Source organism: Microchirus variegatus (assembly GCF_963457635.1).
Source record: "Microchirus variegatus genome assembly, chromosome: 4".
NCBI classification, from domain to species: domain Eukaryota; kingdom Metazoa; phylum Chordata; class Actinopteri; order Pleuronectiformes; family Soleidae; genus Microchirus; species Microchirus variegatus.
In genome coordinates this window covers 12,971,095-12,989,852 of record NC_139805.1, presented here as the reverse complement: position 1 = coordinate 12,989,852, position 18,758 = coordinate 12,971,095, and the positions used below count along the sequence as shown (strand labels likewise).

At 39.2% G+C, this 18,758-nt stretch overlaps 1 protein-coding gene across 1 annotated transcript in view; it reads left to right on the top strand.

Annotated features, from left to right (window-relative positions):
- The window catches only part of atp13a3 (ATPase 13A3), a 30,745-nt gene that overhangs the window by 10,065 nt on the left and 1,922 nt on the right, over positions 1-18,758 (top strand). The window contains exons 2-32 of the mRNA XM_083888784.1: positions 1,000-1,080; positions 4,198-4,282; positions 4,375-4,548; positions 4,872-5,102; positions 6,869-6,939; positions 7,207-7,290; positions 7,753-7,822; positions 7,909-8,043; positions 8,569-8,641; positions 9,303-9,434; positions 9,537-9,719; positions 10,348-10,505; positions 10,898-11,086; positions 11,164-11,225; positions 11,573-11,723; positions 11,999-12,118; positions 12,497-12,514; positions 12,697-12,850; positions 13,525-13,645; positions 14,262-14,386; positions 14,851-15,011; positions 15,107-15,232; positions 15,329-15,408; positions 15,551-15,593; positions 15,688-15,797; positions 16,268-16,364; positions 16,483-16,555; positions 16,643-16,820; positions 16,990-17,168; positions 17,286-17,374; positions 17,556-17,636. Of these exons, the coding sequence (XP_083744910.1) occupies positions 4,232-4,282; positions 4,375-4,548; positions 4,872-5,102; positions 6,869-6,939; positions 7,207-7,290; positions 7,753-7,822; positions 7,909-8,043; positions 8,569-8,641; positions 9,303-9,434; positions 9,537-9,719; positions 10,348-10,505; positions 10,898-11,086; positions 11,164-11,225; positions 11,573-11,723; positions 11,999-12,118; positions 12,497-12,514; positions 12,697-12,850; positions 13,525-13,645; positions 14,262-14,386; positions 14,851-15,011; positions 15,107-15,232; positions 15,329-15,408; positions 15,551-15,593; positions 15,688-15,797; positions 16,268-16,364; positions 16,483-16,555; positions 16,643-16,820; positions 16,990-17,168; positions 17,286-17,374; positions 17,556-17,636 (3,519 nt within the window). The 5' untranslated portion in view covers positions 1,000-1,080; positions 4,198-4,231. The remainder of the gene's footprint in view (positions 1-999; positions 1,081-4,197; positions 4,283-4,374; positions 4,549-4,871; positions 5,103-6,868; positions 6,940-7,206; positions 7,291-7,752; positions 7,823-7,908; positions 8,044-8,568; positions 8,642-9,302; positions 9,435-9,536; positions 9,720-10,347; positions 10,506-10,897; positions 11,087-11,163; positions 11,226-11,572; positions 11,724-11,998; positions 12,119-12,496; positions 12,515-12,696; positions 12,851-13,524; positions 13,646-14,261; positions 14,387-14,850; positions 15,012-15,106; positions 15,233-15,328; positions 15,409-15,550; positions 15,594-15,687; positions 15,798-16,267; positions 16,365-16,482; positions 16,556-16,642; positions 16,821-16,989; positions 17,169-17,285; positions 17,375-17,555; positions 17,637-18,758) is intronic.

Below are 18,758 nucleotides of genomic sequence, written 5' to 3'. Positions count from 1 at the left end.
TCATTTTGGTTATTGTAACAACCCTAAATTTACCGTCATTTTAAATGTTGCTTTGTTTTCTTATATATATATATATTCCCCCCCCCCCCCCCCCCCCAAGCTAAGCATTGTTTGTTACTACAATAAGATGACTAATCAAGTAGGAGACAACAATGTGGCTTTTGGCTAGGCTTGAGTAAACTATAAATATCTCTGAAGTCATACCCACTCCTGGAGAAACCATAGTATGTCGGTCTGCATATAAATTATGTCTGTCTTTTCCATGTGGCTTGTGTCGATTTTGAGTTTAATTGAGGGATTAATGGGTGATTGTTTTCTAGCAATGATATTAAGGCAGTTTAAAAAAAAAAAAAATTTAATTGAAGCTCTTGGGCACATACCCAATAATGTAGGTCCTACCCTTACTAATGAGCCCATTTATCCTAACTGCCTTACCACTTGGACTAGGCCTAATACAGAAACTGCCCTGCTGTGTATTTTGAAGTTGTTTTTGGTGGAATGGCATGTCAGCCCTTTGAGCCTTGTTAATTGCGCTACGAGGGATGACTTGATATCCCTTTGTGTCCTGCTATCACAACTGCGAATATCTGGTGATATCCTTTTAAACTATGACGCTGTTAAAGACACATTTGTGCTGATGTATCCACCACCTAGCCTTTTGAAACATTTTCAAAGACATAATTCTCCAACTCTTAACAGATATTCCTCCGCCATAATTATGAAAAAAGCAGACCACAACATGTTTCGTATCTCAGATTTCACTATTTCACAATGGTGTTTTTTTTCAGCAAGGGCAACCTCCTCAAATTAAATCCAAAGTCAATTCATTTTTATCTTGTCAATTTAATAATTTATGCAGCTTAATAAATCATAATTTGTCCCTCTAGATTTTTTTACGACCTCCCCGGGTTAGCTTATCATTTGTAATTTGGTAAGAAGAGTGTAAGACCATGTTGTAAATAATTATATGATAATCTTTAATTACTTGTTTTCCCCCAGGGTTCCAGGTTGGTGTGGTGAGAGAGCAAGCTAACTACGGGGTGAAGGACCACCTGGGGCATCGTGTCCCTGCTTCTTAAGGTAATTAAAACGTTTACCTGTTTAATGTTGGTAGACTGCCAACAAAATGCGTTGTTGAGGACAGACATAAATACCAGGTCAGGGTCTATGGTTCTGAAAAAAACAAAACATTTTATCAGTGTTCATAAAATGTGCTATTGAGATAATTTTCAATTTCTTAAAGGTGACACAGAATTGTCCTATAACTTGTTTCTTGTTTTTATGGTCAAAAACCTCCTAGTTGCTGCAAACGAGCCAATCAAAATCTCTCTGTTGTTGCTGTTTCAGACTTTGGTTGGACAGAGTTTGAGTCCGTTGTTTAGCAGCTTAGGAAGCGTCTAGCGCTCGTTTCTACAGCAGCAACAGAAAGAGCAGTTGATGCAGCTCCTCCTCCTGCTCCAGCTGAGCGGTGAGACCTAGTTGCGTCACTAGCAAGCACTTTTCAGATCCGCTTTGGAGAGCCCAGGAAAACAATAAAAGTCAGCAGTGGCTGAACTGTTGGTTATGAAACTTTAGAGCGTCATATACGAGATAATGACGCATATACACACCCAAAAGCAGCCTTAATCGGAGCTTCCAGTCTGTATCGCCTTTTACAGACGCACTGCCCCTGTTTGAACCCATAATCACATACAAACTTCCCTTGCTCCAGGGCTCTGTGTGTGAATCAGTCTATCTGTGTCTTGCTTTTTGTAAATAGCCAACTGTTTTGATTACATTTTTGATAGTTGTCGAACTTATGATGGCGCTTTTTGCAGACTTGTGCTATAGGCAGTGATGTAGGTGTTTTATTTATTTATAACTAATGTTCCTGTATCATGACTTATTCATAGTTCCTACCCATAGGGGCTGAGTACAGAGCGCTTCTGTCTCCAGCTCATTTAAAAGCCCTCAATGAATTAAAATCAACAAAACCCTATTTATATATCTGACCGATTACACTGATTTCCTGTAAGAATGTAACTTCCTATTTTCTTGTCTTTTTCTTTTTCTAAATTATTACTTATTAAGTCCCGCATAAGCTTGCTTCTACATTGACGGTTAACTTGTATCCTATGATGTTGCTCCTTATTACAACAGGGGCCTGAGGAACTGTTACATTTGCGCTGATGTTATAGAAGCTTTTAAGACATTACCCTGCTGTCACCTGAACAGATTAATTCAACATAACCAACTATAACAACCTCAGGTTCCAAAAACACACAAACTTGATAATTGCTTATTGATGCATTATCTCTAAATCACCATACCAGGAGCAGTGTATAAGAATACCATTATACCCTAGTATCAGTATTTCCAGTCATTGCAGAGACCGGCGATGGAATGTTCTTGTTGCACTGCACCCACTGTCTTGCGCTGGCCAACGGCTGCTATTGTAAAATACTAGGAAGGGCTTGGTCATTAGCAAAATATCCCACTGTATGCCAGAGAAACAGTCAAGCCGGGTGCAGCTTGCTGATAAGATCGAAGTGCAGGGGGCAGCCATACAGGATCAGGCAGTCTTATAAAGAATTGTGGAGAAGCAACAGGGTGGTCCTTTGTCACAGTGTACCAGCAATTCTCCACTAAACCTGGGGTCAGAAAGCTTTATTCATGTGTGTGCTCTACATGTGTCCTTATTATTGATTTAAGAACTGAAAATATTTTAGAGGCACAAGCACAATATCGGGATGCAGCATAAATCATCGTGTAATGTAATACCATGGTTCTTCCTCTCATGGTTCAACCATCTCCTATCTAGATATCACCTATCTATATATAAAATAGTACTACTACTTACTAAACTTAGTAAGCATTTGTGGTGGGGAAAAATATACTTATGATGGCCCTGAACTGTGAGTTTGGGGCTATTTGAATTGTAGTGAAGCATTAACTGGTTAGGGTTTCCACCTTTGGCTTTCCAAATAAATAGAAGTCGTGAGAGTTCTTAATAGGATAGCTGCACAAATGTTTGTGTGTGTGTTTCTGTGCGGAGGTGGTGCCCCCCACCACAGCATGGTTGAGCAGAAAGTGTGAAGAACATGCATGCATTGTGGCCCTAATGTAAAGGCATGTTTGTTTGGTCTGACTCCTTGGATGGTTAATGAGATAAGAAGTTGTCCCGTTGGTTGTGCACAAACCACTTAGTTTATTAAACTTTTTTCAGTTTGTCATTATGGTGTAGAGCAAGGCTATTCAAGTTAAGGCCCTTCAAGCAATTTGGACTGGCCCACGGCCCATTAACCCATAAATAATGAATGTGTTATTAAAAAGTCAATAAAACCATAGCTTCGCCTGTTTCTGGCACTTTGTGACACTTTGGATCCCTTTTTGGCAAATACTAGTACAGCTGTGATTGTAGGCAGCCTATGTATGTACCAGAATATTTTGCATTTTTGGTACTGTAACTTTTATTTTTTGCACTAAGAGCCAACTGTAGCAGTTGTACCTGATATTGGTGCTGTTGCTTATATTTCTGCAAAAATAGCCTTTTGTGGCCATTGCACCTTAATGTTGTTTATATTGTTACCTCCAATTTTGTAAGAGCCTTATCCAAATGTAGGTGGTACTGTAACTGTAACCTTTTTGCACTATACGCAAATTGCATTGTACCTGAATGTTGGTGGTTTTGTTACTTACTTTTTTAGCACAAAACTAGCAGCTATTTCAATAAATAAGTGCTAAATAATTTATAACATTTTGTATCTATTTGTATCCGTTACTGTACATGCAGCACAAGATATTAGTACAGGGGTTGACCAACCCACTGGCTGGACAGCCTTCAGAAAAGCTGGCCCTCTGGAAATTTTAGTTGAATAGCCCTGGTGTAGAGGTTTGCGTTAAAATGAATTTAATCCATTTAAGAATAAGGCTTTAGCATTAAAAAAAAACAAATTAAATACAACAAACAGCTAATGAGCTGGGTTTTCCCGATTTCATTCATTTGAGATTAAAAATCCCCGATTTTAATTTTTTATATCAGATCCGATTTTTTATTTTAATTGATTTTTTTTAATGATTTTTTTAAACTACTAAATACAACATTAGGATTTCGATTTAAAATCCATTAATCGCCCAGCCCTATTTGAGATTATTTAACAGTAGAGAAAGTTTACCTTTTTTTTTTTTTTTTTACATTTTTCCCTCTTGTGTTTCCAGTGATTTAGGAAGGGGCTTGACATTGTTCTGCAGCATGGAGAAGGAAGACCTGAAGATTCTCAACAAGGGGGAAGAGGAGGAGATGGTAATACCTTTTGTAGTTCAACATCTTTGCAATAGTAGTAGTTGTTTTCCATAATATTAGATTGCTTTATTTATTTTGCTTTCACCTCTTAGGAGCTGCAGGGCTACCGTCTATGTCGTTGGCGGTTGGTCCTGGTGGGCCTCGGGGTGCTGTGTACAGGGGGCTTCCTCCTTCTACTGCTTTACTGGATGCCAGAGTGGTGCGTCAAATCCACCTGCACCCGCACCACAGCCCGTGATGCGGAAGTGGTGCTGCTGCGCTCTGTGGTAGGTAGAATGTAGAGTTGCAATGGCACTGTCTCTTTATTATTTCACCGTAGCTTTATGCCTATAACTGTAATGCTTTAGATTGTAATGACAGTTAAGTTAGTCGAGCGTGTTGAGACCAGCCCACCACAGTTGTCTACAAAAACAGATTTAGTTTTCTGACCAATGACCAACATCACCCACCTTTTATTTGCACAAAAACAAATTGCTCAAAAACTGTCCAAGCATCCATGGACAGGTTTAGGTGGTTGCACATAAATCATGACCGTTTGGTAGCTTGAAGTTCAGTAGTTTAACTTTAATTTGTGTATTTGTTTGACTAGGATGAGTTCAAGCGCTGGTTTCTGGCCCGGGTGCGAGTGATGCTGGCCCCAGGGAGCAACCCCTTCCACAGCCTGGAGACCCAGACCACCTCCCCCTGTTCCCCTTCCTCTTCTTGCCCCTTCTCCTCTCTCTCCTCCCCACCTCTAGCCAACGGACACGCCACTCACCCCTCCGAAGGCAGCCCCACTCAGGAGCTCATGAGAAGATATGCTGACTACCAGCCCACACAAGTAGGCACTTATCTTTGTAATGTACTGTATTTACACATACACGCAGAGGTTTGCGCAGCTATTATTGTCAGGACACCTTACTGATTTCCAATATTTGGACAGTCTAAACAAAGCGATATCTCTAATCATTACCAATTAACCCTTTAAACATGAGCACTAAACATGAATGACTGTGATGTTGCACATCAAATTAACAGCAGAATATGGGCTACAAGACTGTATACGCCTATTTTAAATGTGAGAAACACAGCTCAAATAACACCTAAACAAATTACTACATATCAAACTCACCACATTTCTTGATCCAACGCTACAACTCTTCATTCAGAACACACAACGTACACCTCGATTGAAAGCAAAGACTCCACGGATTCTGAGGATGTACGTCAAAGCACTCTACACCAAAGCACCGGAGAGATAAAGGCCACAGAATAAAGACAACAGAAATCGCTTCGCTGAGCAACTTCAGTAAAATGTATCTTACCGTTTGATGTTTCGCCGTGAAAAGTTTATTTTACAGCTAAAACAACGCTCCATTCGGTCAGACAATCTCTGCAGCAGTCTGTCCCTGTCACATGCCGGTGTTCTGCTGATTCAGATTGGCTGACATTGCTGTCAACCTCATTTTGGCGATGTTGGTGTCATTCTAGTGGCTTTAATGAATCAAATAATGTGTCCTCCACTCAAATCGACCGGCTGGGATACAGATCAGTTGCAGTCACCTTGTGTTCCTTTTTTGGAATGGGAAAAATATAGAAGTCTACTTTGAAACAAAGCCATAAACTGTTTTATAGAACACCAATAGTTAAATAAAAAGGAAACAAACAGTTCTGTACATTTTGTTGACTTGATCAAAGTCAACCTTTGCAGAGATGATGTTCACATATTGTACTTTAATTTGATAGAAGTTTAGAGCTGCAGCTGCATCATTCCAAATAGATTGTCATCCTGAAAGTGCTTCTTTTTAGGAGGGTTAGTTGTTGTGACAACATGTACTGATATTTACACATCTTATCAAATATCACAAGTGTTCCCTTTACTATGATACCCAGAGTATTCAAATAGACCTTGTGGTTGCAGATGTATACCAATTTCATTGAGTGTGCAGTTTTCAAGTAGCAACCTACAAAATAGGCGTAGGGCTTAACCACAATACAAATCCTAGCCCCAAACTTAACCAGTTCCTCAGAAATTAGGAACTGCCTGATTAGGACCAGGCTTTGCTCTCCATGAGGACTACTGGTCCTGACAAACTCAGTATTTATGCCGGAGTAGGTCCAAAAGATGTAAAAAAAAAAAAAAACGCACACACATAGTGATCAATGATGGCAACTGAACTAATTCATATTCAAAAATATATTCATGTAGAAAGCAAGTAGTTGATAATGCAAACATTTTTCCTGAACTCTTTCCTCTAAAAGTGAACAGGCGGGTTTTGGACCTAAGGTTAGTTAGTTCCATATCGGGCAAATACTGCCTTGGTTCTTCTCCTCTTGTCCAAATTAAACATTCCCACATTTGTTATGCTGGTTTTTGTGGGTACTCCACTTTTAACACATGCGTTACATAACCATGCTTTACAAGTATCATGTAATTCCCTCCTGTGAAATACTCATGTTGACTTTATTGAATGTAATTTTTGTTATACAAGTTGATTTCTTTTCAGTCTCCCTTCACAACTTGCTTTGACATGTTGACAACGTCACAGATAGGCATAATACAAGTCTGGCTCTTCTTTCTACCCCTTTGTCCCCCTTTTCCCACAGATTCGCTATTTTTCCTTCCATAGCACAACGTATTATTGGAATGACGGGGAGCAGAACTTTAATGTTTTAAAGTAAGGTTCTTTTACTATTTACAAAAATGTACTTGGTTATGTTGGTACATTTTCAGGAATGTTTGCTGGTAAACAACTTCTTTTACGCTAATAAATTGGTTTGGGGTTATATCTTGAATTATGTGTATAATAGTACTCCGCAATAATGATTAAAGAAGATGCGAGAAAAGAAAAACTTTCATCAAATGTGTGTGTAAGAGGTCGGCTTTCATTGTTGGCACTGTGAGGTGCAATTGTCTCCTCCTTTGACCCACATTTCTTTTACAGCGGCCTGGAGGATCAGCAGATCAGCTGCTCCACCCTCCACTCGGAGCACAGCACAGGCCTGACCAGGAACCAGCAGGAGTACAGGTAGCTGTCTGAAGGATAGGTCACACAACCATAGGCAGCCATACAGGATGGTAATCAGGCCTGTTGAAGGTGAATCTGGTCAGATTTTTGTGAGTTACAGCAGTTTTATATGATAGGCCAATTCCCCTGACAAGGTTTTGCACAGAGCCCAGAAAAGTTCCCAGATTCACAAGTGGGGGGGTACCTGGCGTCGAGGCCATATCCAGCCCTCAAGAAGTGTTTAAACAAATGTTGTGGCAAGTGTAACCAAAATTAGATAACAACTAAATTTGATTTTCCGAAACTCCTCCAGACAAATGACATACATTGGCAAAACAAACAAAATGAAAGCTGGTGATATTAAGATTGAAGGAATCCATACTTAAGTTTTGTATTGTTTTTATTTTGTATTCAGTGTGTGGGTATTAGGATTGATTGATTGAGAGCACTTCACTCATGATGCTCTTATTCTTCACTTCTCAGGAGACTGTTCTTCGGAATTAATGAAATTGCAGTGAAAGTGCCTTCTGTTTTCAAGCTGCTTATCAAAGAGGTAATGCTAAACATGTGTGAAGAATACGTATAATCTTCCACCTCTTGTATTTCTAACCAATATTTCCCCTGTGTTTCCTCCTGCAGGTCCTCAACCCTTTTTACATCTTCCAGCTCTTCAGTGTGATCCTGTGGAGTGCCGATGAGTATTACTACTATGCTGCGGCCATTGTTTTCATGTCGGTCATATCCACAGCTACCTCTCTGTACACCATCAAAAAGGTGAGCTCAACAAATTGCAACCCGGAAGAACCTGGTTAAAGTAATTGAGAAGGGCAATGAGATTAAGCATATAATTGCACATCTTCACACAAGAGTTTCTGCATTTTTTGTATTTAATTTTGAGTTTGAGGCATCACGAGTGTGTGACAATTTCCAGAGGATTAAATCAAATATTTTGGTGACCCTCTGGCCTTTACTTTTAATACCAAAAGCTCAAAATGTCATCTTCATACATTTCATAACAAAGGCTACAAAACCCTAAATATGTCTGCATGTGACAAGTGGAGTTTTCCTACTGGTGGTATTGTCTCACGGTGATGCAGATTATACTTTGTTATGTGACGGCATCAGTGTGAGATCAGAGCTAATTCAGGGTTTGCAATCATGTGTTTACAGTCTCCTGCCTCTGGCTTTATAGCTCACAAACCCAAATGAAAACACCCTTGCAGTAGCAGAGATGTCATGGAAACGTAGATGTTTTTGTTACTACTGTTTTATTCTGTGTTTTTCTGTTTTTTTTCCCAGCAATATGTCATGCTTCATGACATGGTGGCAGCTCACAGTATTGTCCGTGTGTCTGTATGCGGAGCCAACAATGGTTTGTTTGTTTTTTTTTGTTTCTGGTTAGGGTTATATCTCTACTGTAGAGATGTATTGTAACTGTAATGTTTTAATTATTAAGGTTTTTATTCATAAAGTAACTTACTCTGCATCAAAGCATCAAATTCTATTTAGTTTTTTATAGAGTTACTAGTTTTTTAGAGTGCTTTGCAAATCTGACCTATCAGTTAGCTTTGGCTGTCTTCCAAAATATTACTAGATGTCGGAGACATTTAAAAGCACTCTTTAATTGCTGGGCACGTGATTTTATTGCAGTCGTTAAAAGACATGTAGCCATATCATGTCTGCAGAGGTCATGTTTAAGCAATGAGCATCTCAACAGGTGACTTATCAGCCAGAACCAGCTAAAGTTGATTCCATGAGGAGAATATTTAACTTAATCTGTAGATGGTTCTCCGCCACTTGCATTCTCATTGTTGCATTCTTTTATTGCCCTGACTCCAGTTTGTGGTGTCTGGTTTTCCCCTGCTGCCTAGGGGATAATGTGACTCTGGGACTAGCATAACATTTCTCCTTCCTCTTCTATACACCAAATCTACTGTCTTTTCCTCATTTACATATCCATTTCTGCTCTGCACGTGTATTTAATTCACACATTGATCCTCACTACTCCTCCAATGTGCCTTCCCTTCTTGCAGATATCGAAGAGATTTTGTCCACTGACCTGGTGCCTGGTGATGTGATGGTCATCCCCAGCAATGGGACCATCATGCCATGTGATGCTGTGTTAATCAGTGGCACATGCATTGTCAATGAAAGCATGCTCACAGGTTAGAAAATCAAACTTTTATGGCTCGATGATGATAAACGATAAACCTAAGGAGACACCATATTCCAGAAGACGGCCTTAATATCACTCAACTCTTCATCAGGTGAGAGCGTCCCTGTGACAAAGACCAACCTCCCAAACCCAGTGCCAGAAGACATGCGGGGGGAGACTGACAGCATGTACAACACAGAGGACCATAAGAGACACACACTTTTCTGTGGCACCAATGTCATCCAGACCCGCTTCTACACTGGTGAACTGGTTAAGGCTGTGGTGGTTCGTACAGGTAGGTGTGTTTGTGTGTGTGATTGGGAACTTTTTTATATGAGAGTGTTATGGTATTTGTATATTGTGCTAATTTTACAGAAAAGCATCATATGATCTTCAAGTAGACGTTATCAGATAAATAGCCATACCTACTGAATATTCATTGAGTGCGCTGTGCTCCTGAAGTAACCCAACTGAACAATAGTTTACTGCGGAGGAAAAGTGACCTTTATTCCACCTCTCAACTACTATAGCTAATCATTACAAGAGTAATGATAAACAGTTTTAATTTATACAGCCAGTATAAACATGTTCAAACATGTTTGAGGACTCCATGGGCAGAAAAACTCATAAAAGATTATTATGGTGAGAATTATGATTATATTCCTACATGACGAGACGAGAAGTTATTCAAAAAGCACACTGGCCCTCATTGAGCATGTAAAATAGGGAGGTAGCCTCATTAGACGTCTTAAGTGTTTTATAAGCAGAGGAGAAAATTATGATATTTCTGAAAACTCTTCTGCCACCTGGTTGCGTGCAGCAGTTTTCCCTCTAAATTTAGAATGAAGAGCATATCATAGCATTTGTACTCTCCTGTAATAATACAAGCACAATACACATTTAATTTACCTTTTCTCCACTAGGTTTCAGCACAGCAAAAGGCCAGTTGGTGCGCTCCATTCTGTATCCAAAACCCACCGACTTCAAGCTGTACCGTGATGCCTACCTCTTCCTGTTATGTCTGGTGGCTGTGGCTGGAATTGGCTTTGTTTACTCCATTGTTCTCAGTATCATGAACAAGGTAATGTCGGAGGTGAAATGTGCGGAGTTCTGAAGGGGTGAAATTGAGAAGAAAACTTGACTGTTACATATGACACTCTTTCTGCTAATAGACCTAAATAACAGCTATGTTATATTTACATATGTGTCAATATGACAGTATTTTATGAACAAAATGTGTTTTAATGTCATATTAACATTCACAACCAGGGGTAAAACACAACTGACAGAAACTACTTTCAGTTCCACCATTTTCAGGTCTAGTGAGTTTCTGTAGACTAATATCACATATTAGACCTCCAGACCAGACCTTTAGCAGCCAACCTTGACAAATCAAAGTTGATTTGTAGCTTGAGAGGTGGTAATCAAATATATTTGCAGAAGTCTAAAGACATTATCCTTTTGACTCCCCAGGTGTCGGCTAAGACCATCATCATTGAATCTCTAGACATCATTACAATCACTGTGCCACCAGCACTGCCCGCTGCTATGACGGCTGGCATTGTGTATGCACAGCGACGCCTCAAACACATTGGCATATTCTGCATCAGCCCACAGAGGATCAACATCTGTGGACAAATCAACCTGGTCTGCTTTGACAAGGTAAGTCCGAGTTCTGTGGTAATACAGAAGTCATTAGTTGAATTTAATACATCTCTATTCTTTCTTTTTACCTCAAGACTGGAACCCTTACAGAAGATGGATTGGACTTGTGGGGTGTCCAGAGAGTTGAGAATGGCCGGTAAGCTGCCCTGTACTTTATTTAAGTCACCATGAAATCTATGTTATTACCAATTAATAAAATACTAGTATATTGTCAAAATCAATCAACCAGTTTGTATTTACCAGCTTGAATAGATTTGTGCACTAATTTGATTAACGTGATTTGATTAATGATTTTTTTATGAAAAGTGTTTGTATGGCTATTTTATTGGGAAAGAACATGCACAAAATGTGTATTTGTATATATCACACACTATTCTACTTATTTTATGTGTCAATCCATTGGCTCGGAAGCTGTTCAGTTATCATGAAATGTAATTTTCACTTCATAAAAACATTGTCTCACCTTCCTCTTCTGCTGCCCAGTTTCCACCTGTCAGAGGAAAATGCCTACAAGGAGAATCTTGTCAAGTCCCAGTTTGTGGCCTGCATGGCCACCTGCCACTCCCTTACTAAAATAGAGGGCCAGCTGTCTGGAGACCCGCTGGACCTGAAAATGTTTGAGGCTACAGGCTGGGTGAGATATTCTGCGTCTCTCCTTTTAAGATTAACGTTGGTGAGAGAGGGATAGTGTAAATGTGATTTGTCGGGCCACCCTAGATGAGAAGTATGGGAATAATGAGTTGTATGTAATCATTTTGTGTGTGACAGGAAGTGACTCTTAAATACCTTTTTCTCCCCCCCTCCCCCTTTTTCCTGATTTTTAAGGTTTTAAGGTTTTTTTGTTGTTTCATAGCAATGTTTTTATATTTTTATATATTTATAATTTTCTTTCCCTCTAAACCTGCCCAGATCATGGAAGAGGCCACTGAAGAGGAAACATCTCTCCACAACAGAATCATGCCCACTGTGGTTCGGCCCCCAAAACAGCTGTTGCCCCAAGAGTCTGTTGCATCACAAGAACAGGACATGGTATGAAAATCAACCAATTTTTTCATCACAATAGACTGTACAAATGTTTTATATATACAATAAAATGTATACCGATCATGTTATATAGTTAATAATAACTAATAAACTCATGCTTTTATGACCTTATAATGTAATTATTTTTCAATTACTTTATTGGGACATACCAGAAAATATGGGCAACATGTATGCAGTTTTAAAACCCCTATCTTTTCTAAAAAAAAAAAAAAGTGATAAATACAGTTTCTACAGGGTAACCTACCCTTACACTTTATTAAAAGCACAACACTGGCTCTCTTTAAACTCTCTTATCAACAATAATTGTCTAATTCTTTTTTTTAATCAGCAATATATCTCTTTCCTCTCTTTCTCTCATTCTAGGAACTGTATGAGCTATCGGTAAGAAGCCTGGTTCTTTTATAAAAATATGCACATTTCCTGTCGGCTTTCTTGACTGGGATGTCATTGAACAGTTTGTTTTGTATTAATTGACAAACTTGACAGTGTGATACACGGCTTTTCAAAATTTGCTCATCACACTGTGTCTCTGTCCGTATGCGTGTGTGTGTATGCGTGCACAGTCAGTGTACGAGATTGGTATAGTGCGGCAGTTTCCTTTTTCCTCAGCTCTCCAGAGAATGACTGTGGTGGCACGTCTGCTGGGTGAAAAACGCATGGATGCCTACACAAAGGGGGCGCCAGAGGTGGTGGCTGGTCTCTGCAAGAAAGACACGGGTGAGATGTGCGCTTCAGCTCAGTTTTCACAAAGTGGTACAGTTGGGTTCAGTTTGGTACGTCAATGCTTTTCCATTGTCAAACTTTGAGAAGTAACTGATCTGTATCATCATGTTTTTTGACTTGCTACTTACTACCAAAGTGCTACAACACCCCCAAAGGGTGGAGCTAGATACACTGCTGTCTGTTGACTAGTCAATCGAGAGTCATCACTGACCTGCAAAGGGAGAGAAAGATGGAAGTGTTTTTTTGCCTTCTCACAAAGAAAAAAAAGTGTTTTTTCTTCTTGTGATAAACAGCCAAATACAATAGACAAACACACAAAACTGGATGTTCTCCATTGTTGTGCTTTGTTTACTGTGTCACATTCTTCTTCTACGATGTGTTGGGCTTTTTTATGTAAATGGCTACAGAACTGAATTGGGCTCACACATGCAAGTCAGATTGGGGTGGACCATTCCAAACTGTTACCACCAAACGGCACTTAAAACATGCTCTGTGAGATCAGTATGGTTTTAGTGTGCCACTATATTTTGGTGGGAAGAAGGGAAGGGAAATCCATTAAATAAAAATCCGTTATGATTTTTCTCTGTTGTTTCTGATCTGAGCACACCTGGCTGTGTTATTGTCCTGCTGTTTGTATTTTTGTTATTTATCTACCTCTCTTTTGGCAGTGCCAGACAATTTTGCTGAGGTCTTGGAGGGCTACACCAAGGAGGGTTTCAGAGTCATTGCTCTGGCTCACCGGCGACTTGAATCCAAAGTGACCTGGCATAAAGTCCAGAACATTAACAGGTAGCATTTACTGTTTAGATTTTGACTTCAACTTTACACTTCCAGAGAACTTAATCGGAGGATTGCTGCTTTAACACATCCTACTCACCCACATTAAACACATTACATATACACTTACCACTTAATTAGGAACACCTGAGCAACGTCTTATTCATGAAATTATGAATCTCATATGTATGTGACTGCAATGCATAGAATCCTGCAGATACAGGTTATGAGCCTAATTTAGGGTTTATGTAACACATCAGCCCCAGGAGGATTTGCATATAGTGGTTGTTGTGAGAAAAAAAACATCCACTAATTGTCAGTTCTTCAGACTGAAATATTTTGTTGATGGAAGAGGTATATGCAGAATGTTGACTGAAGAGCTGACAGAGGCTCGTGTGACTTAAATAACCAATTGTTCCACTCACCAGTTCTGAATGCAATAGAGCACATCTAGGTTGTGGTAAAACAGGAGATTAGCAGTTGACAAATCTGCATTCATTTGGTGTTCCTAATAAAGTGCTCAATGAAAAGGTTCCTGTGTCAAAAATTCTCTGTACGCAAACACTTGAAACTTATGATGTATATGAGTTCCAGATACTTATGTGTACATATCTTTCTTTTTAACTAGGGATCACATCGAGGCCAACATGGAGTTCTTGGGTCTGATCATCATGCAGAATAAACTGAAGGCAGAAACTCCAGCAGTGCTGCGTGACCTCCGCCAAGCTCACATCCGCACTGTCATGGTTACTGGTGAGCATTTGCACATATATCTTCACACATTTAATAAACATTCACACTATTTAAGTCACTAATGTGGAAACTAAGCTTGCACAAACCTCCGTTTATATAACCTTTACATTCCTCTCCATAGCTGGTTAAACCCCTTGAAAAGTTATCACTCAAGCAACACAGTAACTGAGCTGATTGTTAATGAATAAATGACACACACTACATGCTACAAACTCACCCTATGCCATCAGTCAAGAATGAGCTTGTTTTTTTGTTAACTCTCTCGCGCAGGCAGGCAAACACACAGACAAGATTATCATAGATTATTAGAAAAAAAAAATTACATAAACATGAAAAAATATACCTACAGTCTCTGATTATTGTTATGTAGTCCATTAAATCATAATGCAAGAATCAGTGTCAGGAAAACAAATCCTTAAAATGTGCAAATTTGGAGATAACTAGCTAATGCATCCACATTCCAGGTGACAACATGCTGACAGCGATTTCGGTGGCTCGAGACTGTGGAATGATCCCTGCCCGGGATACAGTCATCATTGCTGATGCGCTCCCTCCTCATGATGGACAATCCGCCAAGATCACATGGAGATACGCTGACAAGCCGAGCCAGACGTCTCACCTCGAGGTGAAATAACAGGGCCAACACTGAATCACACTTGGAGAGAACGAGAAACAAATAGGCTTGGATTATCAGACACTGTAATTTGTGTTTGTTTACAGGAAGTGAACATCGGTCTGGAGGGTGTGTGTCATGTTGAACCCAAAGTACAAGAACTCTACCACTTTGCCATGAATGGAAAATCATTTGGTGTAATCGCTGAGCATTTTCCTGACATGCTTCAAAAGGTACAGGGTTTGACCTTTTTTGATTGCTCTTTGGTGACAAATACAATACAATACATTTATGTTTTCTTTGTTCTGATTGTGTGTTCTGCCCTGTAGTTGGTGCTGCATGGGACGGTGTTTGCCAGAATGGCCCCAGACCAGAAAACCGAGCTTATTGAGGCGTTGCAGGGCGTAGAGTGAGTCCATGAGTAAATTGAAATATAGCTGTTTGCGTTGTTACATGTTGTTGAACTGTTACATTTTCAATGGTAAAATAATAATTCAGTTAAGGAAAACAAGTTGAGCTTAGTGTCACTGTTCTTTATCCTCTGCTCACAGCTACTTTGTGGGGATGTGTGGGGATGGAGCTAATGACTGTGGGGTATGTACAGCTACTTTTCAAATGCACGTTAGTGACATGAATTGAAATGGACATAAATTGAATGAACTCGGTTGTCTTTCTCTCACACACTCAGGCCTTGAAGAGGGCTCATGGTGGTATCTCTCTGTCAGAGCTTGAGGCTTCTGTAGCCTCTCCCTTCACCTCCAGGACTCCAAACATCTCCTGTGTCCCCAGCCTCATCAGGTTCTTCTTTCTTGTCTTTGCAGTTTCATTGCTAGCATTACAAAAAGTAAATGAATGATGGAAATCAGAAATCGATTATTATTATTATTAGTAGTAGTAGTAGTAGTATTAGTATTATGATATGATGTTTTTGCCTTTGTTTGGTAGTCATGCCTTTAAACAACAGAAAGAGTAGGATATGCAGAAAAGGTCAACAGCCAGAAGAGAGCTATGGACTGTTCAGTTAGATGGCATGCACTGTAATTATAATTAATTTATTTATATATATATATATATATATATATATATATATATATATATATATATATATATATATATATATATATATATATATATAGTTAGAGATATGCCATAGTTACTGCAAAACACTTTTGTTTGTATTTTTCTTTGAATTTGATTAAAATTACTTGTTGAAATGAGGGGTTGGATGTTGGATAGAGTGATGACACTGTGGTTTCTTGTTTTTAAAGGGAGGGCCGCGCTGCTCTCATCACCTCATTCTGCGTGTTCAAGTTCATGGCCCTCTACAGCATCATCCAGTATATCAGTGTCACTCTCCTCTATTCTGTATGTACTGCTGCCACTGCCACAATCACTAGTCTCTGTGAAATTGAGTCTCAGTGAATTTCGGCAAATCTCTGATCCATGTCTTTTGTCTTTGTTTTTTGTTTTTTTGTTTTTTTAGATCTTCAGTAACCTTGGAGACTTCCAGTTCCTTTTCATTGATATTTTTATCATCCTCCTTATTGTCTTTACCAGTAAGTCAAAGAGGAGTAATATTATACCCTGTGTTTCACACATTTTTTCAATCACTGTTGTATATTATTCTCCTTTCTTCTCTTCAGTGAGTCTGAACCCAGCGTGGAAAGAGCTTGTTTCACGTCGGCCTCCATCAGGTCTCATCTCAGGGGCTCTGTTGTTCTCTGTGCTGACCCAGGTCATCATCTGCTTGGCTTTCCAGACCATGACATTCCTTTGGGTCCAACAACAGCCTTGGTACACAGTCTGGACACCTTTTACAGAGTGAGTCACTGCTGCCATTAATAATGTACATCTGCCGGATAAAAATATTTTATCTTTATAATATAAAATTGCTTGGGGTAGAATAGTCCATTTAAACACGTATTTTTTTTAAGTCGGACTAAATTTCTGTATTTTGACATGAAATGTTCTTAACTCAATCCTCCTCCAGTGCCTGCAACCTGTCATCACATATGAACATGTCCGACCACAACGGCACGGAGGTGGACGATCACAACATCCAAAATTTTGAGAACACCAGCCTCTTCTATGTCTCCGCTTTCCAGTATCTCATTGTTGCCATCGTTTTCTCAAAGGGCAAACCTTTCAGGCAGCCCAGCTACAAAAACTGTAAGAAACTCGCCTCTTAATACAATATACAATACATACATTTGACCATAATAAAAAAAAAAGGTTATGTTTTATTGATTTTGTTGTTGTGTGTATTTTTGCTTGTATATGCTTCAGGGCCTTTTGTGGTGTCAGCCTTGAGTTTGTATATTTTCCTGCTCTTCATCATGTTCTACCCTGTTGAAGCCATTGACCGCTTTCTAGAGGTAAGAAAACAAACACAATGTGTGCCGTGACGGTATACCGTAGGCAGCTTGAAACTCGCTAATATTTTGATAAAATATATTGCAGACCTGTAAATCATGAAACTAGGCTTTCTTGCTTCATTGCTAATCACGACGTCCCCACAATGATCGTCAATGTTGAAATGTTTTTCTCTCTGTACAGATTGTTTGTGTCCCGTTCGAATGGAGGATAAAGCTTTTCCTCATCATCCTAGTTAATGCTGCGGTGTCTGTGGTGGTGGAGGTAAGACACACCTGGTAACACTAGATGTTTTTTCTCATGTTCGGTTTTAGTTTTTTTCATGCTTGTGCCCATCTTTGTCCAGCTGAGCGTAATGGAAGAATATAGTATAATATATAGTATCATATTATAATATTCTGGAATATTGTATAAAATGTTATTATCTTATAAGATATACATACTTATGCTTAAGATATACATACTTTGGTGTCTGCACTTGCTAACATTTGAAGCATTTGATGTGACCGTTTTACCGTTTAATGTGTTTTAATCAATGTACGAGGCTGTTGAAATTCCTCAAAGCAGTGTATTTTTGTCTTGTCTAATTGGACAGACAGATGTTAATGAAAAATTAATCTACAATGCAGCTGCACAACAGTAGATAGTTAATGTTGGCCTGATGCATTCTGTGGAGAATTTTCACTGTGCCTCTATCTTCCTTTAGACGCCTGCCATTGCATACACCCACTGCTTGGCAGATGCTAGACTAGATGAAGCTAACGTGCAAAATGACCAGTGCAATTTCCTTTTACCTTTTCCTATTCAACTGTGAAACAAAATGAGTGAATTAAATTAATGAATAAACTTGGGCTGCACGATATTCGGAAACCAGGCAGAATGCGATAACATTGCTGAATATTGCGATGACGATATCACTTGCGATAATGAAGAGATGAAAATAAAAGTTATTATGCATTGATATATATGAAACGATAAAATGAAGATTAATTATAAATACTACAAAAATGCACAAAAATAAACTTGATTTGGGGGGGGGGTTTGGAGCTTAGGTAGTTTTTTTGTAGCTGAAGCCAGTGGCTCTTATTTTGAAGGCCAGAGTGAAACGATGGTGATGATGGGTAAGAGGAACTAAGCGGTGTGTGTGTGATGAATGATTAAGTCATCCAATGTCCATGCACACATCTTTTTTTATTCTTATTCTTTTTAGCTGCACAGTATAGACGCTCATAACCGCTCATTTCTTCGTACTTTAATGTCTTGAATAATAACGTTTTCATTCACAGCCTCTGCCTGTGAACCCCTTGATATTGATGATACCGTGGGGCCTCTCTTTACTCAATGTGGGGGAAACGTGTATCACAGTTCAAGCCGTCATTTGTTATA